The 7,854-nt window shown below is 37.9% G+C and overlaps 1 protein-coding gene across 1 annotated transcript; it reads left to right on the forward strand.

Annotated features, from left to right (window-relative positions):
* Positions 1-903: 903 nt before the first annotated feature.
* LOC131852599 (uncharacterized) lies at positions 904-6,775 on the forward strand. Its single transcript, XM_059203284.1, has 7 exons — positions 904-1,085; positions 1,401-2,516; positions 2,950-3,011; positions 4,450-4,509; positions 4,599-4,832; positions 4,908-6,399; positions 6,616-6,775. The coding sequence occupies exons 1-6, from the start codon at positions 1,072-1,074 to the stop codon at positions 6,386-6,388; spliced, it is 2,967 nt and encodes a 988-aa protein (XP_059059267.1). The 5' UTR covers positions 904-1,071; the 3' UTR covers positions 6,389-6,399; positions 6,616-6,775.
* Positions 6,776-7,854: the final 1,079 nt, after the last annotated feature.

The following is a 7,854-nucleotide window of genomic DNA, read 5'->3' on the forward strand; positions in this document are numbered from 1 at the left end:
CACAGAGACAAAGAGAAGTGTACAGAGTACATTCAGAACATTACTGAATATTATCTCCACAGGGGTTAATTTTGTCTAATGAAACTTATGACAGATTTTAGATTTTCTATGTACTATTTGAGAGTTGCAGATGCAAGCTAAGTTGTACGGTTCCCGATTGCAACTGTGAAATTATCTGCACCAAACCGCGTTTTCACTCACGTTAAATTTCAATATAAAATATAATCTATGTATTATTCTGAAGCTTACGCTATATTATTGTAAAGATTCATAAAAATCTATTCAGTAGTTTTTGCGTGAAAGAGTAACAAACATCCATCCATACTCACAAACTTTCTATATTATATTATTTTGTTAATAAGATGACGTTAATAATATTAAAAAGATGTCTAAAAAACATTATTGCCAATGGACTTTCAGTTATTATATTATACTAATATATATTTTTTAGTTTATGCTGTGGCATCAATTTCATTGTATTTCCCGCAAAGTTTTTTATTTTTAATTTAGAATACAATTATGTGGTTCCAGACTAATCAGAGAATTGAAAATACCACCTAATTTTAATATGCGGCTAATCTAGCCCGAGTGAAAAATAAAGAGAAAAATTTATTTGATATGTACAGCGAAACACAGAATAAAGGAATAGAAACAATGTATAATCATGGCACATTTTTTTCTACAGTATTCTGTTCCTTGCCGCAAATAATATCGTACCTACATATTATGGATAGTAGACTTTTGAAGAGAAATTTTTCATCTGTTCTAAAAGTATTCCATCCATTAACAACTGCGTCAAAATATACCTGGCAATTCTACTGATTAGGCAGTATGGGCAATGCTCTTCGGCTGTCCAAATTGGACGAATTTTAAAACAAAAACAATATACCTGGCAACACAGAATGACGCTACTATAGTTATTCGCTGAACTCGCTTCTATTCATTGCCGCCATTTTGATTTATACGCTGAAATTGAATGGCGTTCTTGAATCAAGTTAGCGTATTACATTTTTACTCGTGTAAAATTTAATTTTAATGTAACGTATTCAGTTTTAAAGTCCTGTTGAAATAATGGGTCGTGGCAGGTAACAATATTATTTTAAGTACTTAACCTAATTATGTTTTAACTCTACTTTCATTGTATTTTTAATTTTTTTTTTAAACTCGGTTATTGTAGTGCAATTATGCACAAATTTATCTTAATTTACATGGGATATAAGATTTTAGAAAGTTATGAACTTATGAGTGATTAATATATACTGTGACTAGTTTCATGTTGTATATTAATTATGATATTGAAATGGCGTATCACAGAAAGCATGGTGTTATAAATCGATACGTTTAATTATTTTTCCCTTTGCCGCTACATTTTCCTACGCTATAATATGTTTATTATATAGGGATCGCAGTCGTGATAGGCGTCGCAGCCGTAGTAGGAGTCGAAGTCGAAGCCGCAGTCGAAGCCCTCGATATGGCCTAGGTTCCGGTGGAGGCTATGGCGGCGGCGGCGGTGGAGGTCGAAGGAGCAACCCAGGAGCTAATCTTCGAAAACCGAAATGGGATCTCAGTAGATTAAAACCTTTTAAAAAAGATTTTTATGTACCACATCCTGATGTAGAAAAAAGACCTGATTCGGAAGTAGAAGGATGGAGAAGTGACAATGAAATAACTCTAAAAGGCCGTAACATTCCAAAACCCACCATGACTTTTGAAGAAGCGGGATTCCCTAATTATGTTATGGATGAAATCGACAAGATGGGATTTTCAAAACCTACACCAATTCAGGCTCAGGGGTGGCCAATAGCATTGAGTGGGTATGATATGGTAGGAATTGCTTCAACTGGATCAGGAAAAACACTTTCATACATTTTACCAGCTATTGTTCATATCAATAATCAGCCAAAATCAAGTAGAGGAGATGGGCCAATTGCATTAGTATTAGCCCCTACAAGGGAATTAGCTCAACAAATTCAAGAAGTATGTGACAAGTTTGCAAATACTTCAAAGATTCATAACACCTGTCTCTTTGGAGGGGCACCTAAAGGGCCTCAGGCTCGAGATTTAGATGCTGGTGTTGAAATTGTCATTGCCACTCCAGGGCGTTTATTGGATTTCTTAGAAAGTTCAAGAACCAATTTAAAAAGAACCACATACTTAGTTTTAGATGAAGCTGATAGGATGTTAGATATGGGTTTTGAACCTCAAATAAGGAAAATAATTGAACAAATTCGACCTGATAGACAAACACTTATGTGGTCTGCTACATGGCCACGAGAAGTGCAAAGTTTGGCTTCAGAATTTTTGAAAGATTACCTACAGATCAATGTTGGATCTTTACAATTGGCTGCTAATCATAACATATTGCAAATTATTGATGTGTGCATGGAATATGAAAAGGAAACCAAATTGAGTACACTTCTTAAAGAAATAATGGCAGAGAAAGAAAACAAAACAATTATTTTTATTGAAACCAAAAGAAGAGTTGATGACATTACCAGAAAAATGAAGAGAGATGGGTGAGTAAAACTTCCACTTTTGTTTTAAAGTACTGGAGAGCATTTTAGGCAACCATATAAATTGAAATACATCTTGCTATATAGCTAATATTATCAAATAATAAATCTATATGGTATGATGTATTTGAATGTAAAATTCAAATACATCATACCATATAGATTTATTATTATCAAGTATAATTTTAAAACTGTGGTATGATTACAGGGATATCTTTATTAATTTATTTTCAATTATGAAAAGATTTATGAATGGTATAATGGAATAGTTGACTATTAATTTTCAAATACTAGGCATACCATTGTATTTAATTTTGATACTAAAAATAATTGAGTCAACAAGTATAATTTAATAAAATGTAAATGAATAAAAACATAATTTACTTATAGTAATTTGATTTGATTTACAATTTATTTCATGTTTTTATTCATATAGATGGCCGGCAGTGTGTATTCACGGTGACAAATCTCAGAATGAACGTGATTGGGTGCTGCAAGGTAAGAAAATAAATTTAATTTAAAGGTAATGCAGTGTTGACTATGTATGCAAACTATTTGATTTATTTATTATTTCTTATTTTTATCACCTTTTACAATACAGTAGTCGCTGACAGTTGTATCCAACTTATGAAACATGTAATTTCATAAAATATCTAGAAAAGTAATGATATCAACGAAGCGGTGTTGTTAGCGAGAAGCGGTATCGGACTGCAGACAAAAGCGATGGGTGTGGCGTGAGCCCGTAGCGATTGAACAGTGTCTGAAGAGATGTCTGCATGTGCAGGCTGTGGAGAGCTGCGGCCGGGCGGCGGAAGCGGTGGCACGCGCGCGGCCGTCGCCGTCAAGCGAGGGCGGCGGCGGCGAGGCGCCTGCGGCCGCGTCCGCTCCGTGCCGCCTCTCGTTGTCGGGGCTAAGCCCTATGCACTCTGACTTGCCACCGCGGCCAGTCTGAGCCGCTTCTCGCGTGTTCAGCGCGGCGAGGCTCGCCCCCTCGCCGGCGGCAGCGAACGCACAATGCGCCGTTTGCCGTTACGCAACGGCACAGTGGCGCCGGCGCGGATCGACCGCGTCCGCACTCTACGGCTCGGGGTTCCTCTCCTCTCGCTCTAGATTAATGTTTTAAATGCGTTGTGTGCAATTCGACACACTTGTCCTGAAGGAATCAAATTAATTAGTAAGTTGTATTAAAAAATAAAAGTAGTGTTGGTATAAAACATCAAACGGATCTCGCCCTTCTTAATTACAGTTATAAGAGATTGAAATTCCTAATAGCGTTTTCTTATTTGTTCATAAAAAGATATTAATGATTATATACTTAAAGATAGGTACATATTTTTCTAGTTTTTTTTATGTGTATGTATTTTATTATTATTGGTATATGATTTAAATCGAACGCTCTAAGCTTCTCTCGATGTTGACAATGGGGAGTAGAATGTGAGGTTGCTTAAAAGAGTTATGTGATTAAAGAGTTATGTGATATGTACATCAGTGTAGCTCCTACATAATAATTGTTCAATAAATTAATTTATGTGTTAGGAATTGCAAACATTGACATGATTGCAAGTTGTTGTTAGTTATATAGGGCTGTAATATATAAGGCAGTTTGCTTTTCTAGCAATCCTGTTAAAACATCACAGAACAACATCATATAGAAAGTATTATAGGATGATAATGGTTTCAGTATTCGAGATTTGAAAATGGCAAATTTTTGAAAACAATAATTTTCTGTCAAAAATTGTTTTTAGACACATCACCTCATAAGTTATTTTCCTTGTTTTTAAGTAAAATAGGTTGATTTTCCATTTACATTTTCAGTGGTGTAGCAGTTCATGAAGAATATACAAATAAAGGAACAAACACTTTTACATTAAATGAAATGAATGATCTAAAAATATAGACTAAACTACAGATTTCTCATATAATTACTTTATTTCAGATTTTCGAAGTGGAAAAGCGCCCATTCTTGTAGCTACAGATGTTGCCGCTCGAGGCTTAGGTATGTTATTGAGTAACCTCTTCAAAGTATTATCACAATAATATGACCTATTATTACTATTATAATATGATATTTTATTTGTGTTTCAGATGTTGATGACGTAAAATTTGTTATCAACTTTGACTATCCCAGTAATTCAGAAGATTATGTACATCGTATCGGTCGAACTGGCCGTACAAATAAAACTGGAACCGCCTACACATTTTTTACTCCCTCGAATGCTGCAAAGGCTGGAGATCTCGTGTCAGTTTTAAAAGAAGCTAAGCAAGTTGTGAACCCGAAGTTGCAAGAGCTTTCGGAACGTGGTGGTGGCGGTGGCCGACGTAAGTATTTCCCAGTTATAATGTATCATAGGAAAGGTTGTTTGCATGTAAATATATAACAAATATATTTTGCAGGTCACCGTGGACGCGGAGGCCGTTACCGGCGCGGGCGCCGCTCCCGCTCCCGCTCGCGCTCGCGGGACCGGGACCGGGACCGCGACCGGGACCGCGACCGCGACCGCGACCGCCGGCGCCGCACTCGCTCACGATCTCGATCACGCGATCGTCGTCGTCGCCGACACAGTTCGTCCAGATCATCAAGAAGCAAATCATCGAGATCCTCAAGAAGTCATTCGCGCTCCCGTTCCCGCTCACGTAGCCGTTCACGTTCAGGCAAGTGCAGCCCTATGAAGGATGCTACGAATACAGGGCCTCAGACTACCTCCCAACCACTTTTGCCCACGCCGAAGTCGCTGCTACCTACTCCTATTGGTCCACAACTCCCATCTCACAATGATAAATTAAATATAAAACCCTCCGCTCCAGTTAATAACACTGAACAACATTCTAGTAGAGAACAAACATTAGATAATAACACTAATCTTGGCAATAATGCGGACTACAATCATCAACAACAACAACAAACACAGATTCCATCTCTAATGGCGATAAATCCTCAAATGAATATGTGTGTTCCCCCACCAATGAATGGTACAGGGTTTGTCATGCCTCCATTCTTTCCTGCGGATCAATATGGTATGATGATGCCATCATTCGCCGGTCCCATGCTTGGAGGTTGGTCAGCCCCTCCGCCACCTCCTCCTCCTCCTCCTCCGGACTCCGGTAGCGCGACTCATGGGCAACGTGGCGCGGGAGAAAGTGGTCTCGAGTCAGATTCCAGAAAGCGAGGCCCTCGTTCTGGTGGGCTTGGCGCATCCAGTTACGGCTCAGGCGGAGGCCTGGGCTCGGGCGGCGGTCTGGGCTCCGGTGCCGGCCACGGCTCTAGTGGAGGCCTGGGCTCCGGTGGAGGTCTCGGCTCTGGCGGAGGTCTTGGTTCAGGTGGAGGCCTCGGTTCAGGCGATGGCCTCGGCTCAGAAGGTGGCCTGGGCTCAGACGGCGGGCGCTCTGGATCTCGCTCGAGAGGTCGAGATAGGCGCCGTCGTGGAAGAGGACGGGATCGCGACGACTATGACTCGGAGACACCGAGTAATGGTGGCCTTGGGTCTCAAGGACTTGGAGGCCACGACGGCGGCGGTCTGGGTTCAGCTCCCAGTCATGGATATGCCTCTGGCGGTCTCGGCGTACCTCACGGGGGCCTATTGCCGCGCATGCTTCCTCAGAACGGTGGCGACTACATGGGATCTCAAGCCGCCAACTTCACCGCTTTCGGCTCGTATGGCTCCAAGAACAATCAAAGGAATAATGATCCAGGACTGGTTTCCAATGATAATTATGGTGATGTTGGCTACAAAAACGTTATGGATTATTATGGCCCTCAAAATATGGGGCCAGGCAGACCGTTTGGAGTTGGTTTAGATCAATGTGGTCTAAATGGTGCGCAGGCAAATGGCTCCGTGGGGTACAATTATGACCGCCAGAGGAATCACCAGCGGTGAATAGGAATGAGGTTTGTTATGTTCAAACCAATGCAAACTCACATCCTTAACATTCACACATTTTTATGTCTTGACTAGATGTACCACCCGTAATCATGTTTGTTTTTTTGTCAGTGTCATGTACTGTGTTATGGTTGGTATATCGTTCATGAATCTTTACATTAATGTACATAATATGTGACAACCAATCTAGCAATGTTGAATTGATTTATGTTATTTCCTTACAGAGAATGGATACAATGGGGACTCCCGTCGTCGCAGAAGGCGCTGAACACGAAAAGTTAGGACCTAAGATAAAAAACGCTATAATGATAGAATTGAGATTTTAAATTTCATTCCAAGTATGTATTTAATTTAATTGCCATAATATTGTGACAATGAAAATAAGTAGTAAGCAAGGTTTATTGTTTCTGTCATTACATCTGTGTATTATTACGATTATTACTCGTGTATACATATTTTTTTACAATTATTCCTGTGTATTGCTCGTGATTACCTTTTGTCGATTTAGATATGAAAACCCTGTGTATTATTGAATTACTAAGTTTAAATTCTGAGCTCGTCGCACTCGTGTAGTTTAATAGTCACAAGAACAATTTTGTGGTATCTTTATGATACTGTCTGATTAATCATTTATTATTAAATATTGTAATTTATGTACGAAATTACAGTATAAGTATCATCAATAGGTTTAACTATTTCGTACAGAAAACAATGATTCATATAACAAATGTTATTTTTGTGGATCAAACTTTAATAAACCGTGTAATGTAATCATACAGTTATTATTAACAGCGTAATTTTTAAATTATCGGTCATATACATTAAAGTTTTATAGAAACTTGTAATTTATAGAGATTGAATATAATAACTGAAAATAAGTGGTGCCACTTATTTTTATGTTGTCTGATAAATTCAAGGATTGTTTTAAGAAATAGAGTTTCAAAAAGCTCTGTTGTCCGATTTATAATATATTAATACTTGGGTGCTCGAACAGTTTTTGCTCACAAATTATATTTCCTTTAAATTCAATTGATTGCTGAGGTGATTAATTTTATCATTTAAAATTTCTTACTTCCTAGACCTTTCTAAAACGTAAAACATGAATATAATTCATAATAATACATTGTTATTATAATATAGACTTACTTATTCTGTGTAGTATTAATTATTTACTGCATAATGAAACTTAGGACAGACTTGTTTCGTGGAAATTTTTATATAGAAACGGATGCAGTATATATAATTTTGTTTTAATGTAAATTTCGTCTTTTTGTATGTCAGAAGTATTAAGTAGATACTCTATTATTGTGCACAGAAATTTGACTAGCTGCTAATCTCATAGAAATAATAATTATATACTTGAATAAAAGTTTTACAACGACATTCATACTTCTTTTATTTTAACATATCGACTCATATGCGGCAGTTTACATCAAAATTTATTATTGTGGAATGATGGACCT

Source organism: Achroia grisella, unplaced genomic scaffold (assembly GCF_030625045.1).
Source record: "Achroia grisella isolate CSIRO2021 unplaced genomic scaffold, CSIRO_AGI_Agris_v1 utg856, whole genome shotgun sequence".
NCBI classification, from domain to species: domain Eukaryota; kingdom Metazoa; phylum Arthropoda; class Insecta; order Lepidoptera; family Pyralidae; genus Achroia; species Achroia grisella.

Coding starts and splice junctions, on each gene's coding strand:
- LOC131852599 (XM_059203284.1), top strand. Junction 3,012..4,449: donor ACGTGATTGGGTGCTGCAAG/GTAAGAAAATAA, acceptor ACTTTATTTCAG/ATTTTCGAAGTGGAAAAGCG. Junction 4,510..4,598: donor TGTTGCCGCTCGAGGCTTAG/GTATGTTATTGA, acceptor TTTGTGTTTCAG/ATGTTGATGACGTAAAATTT.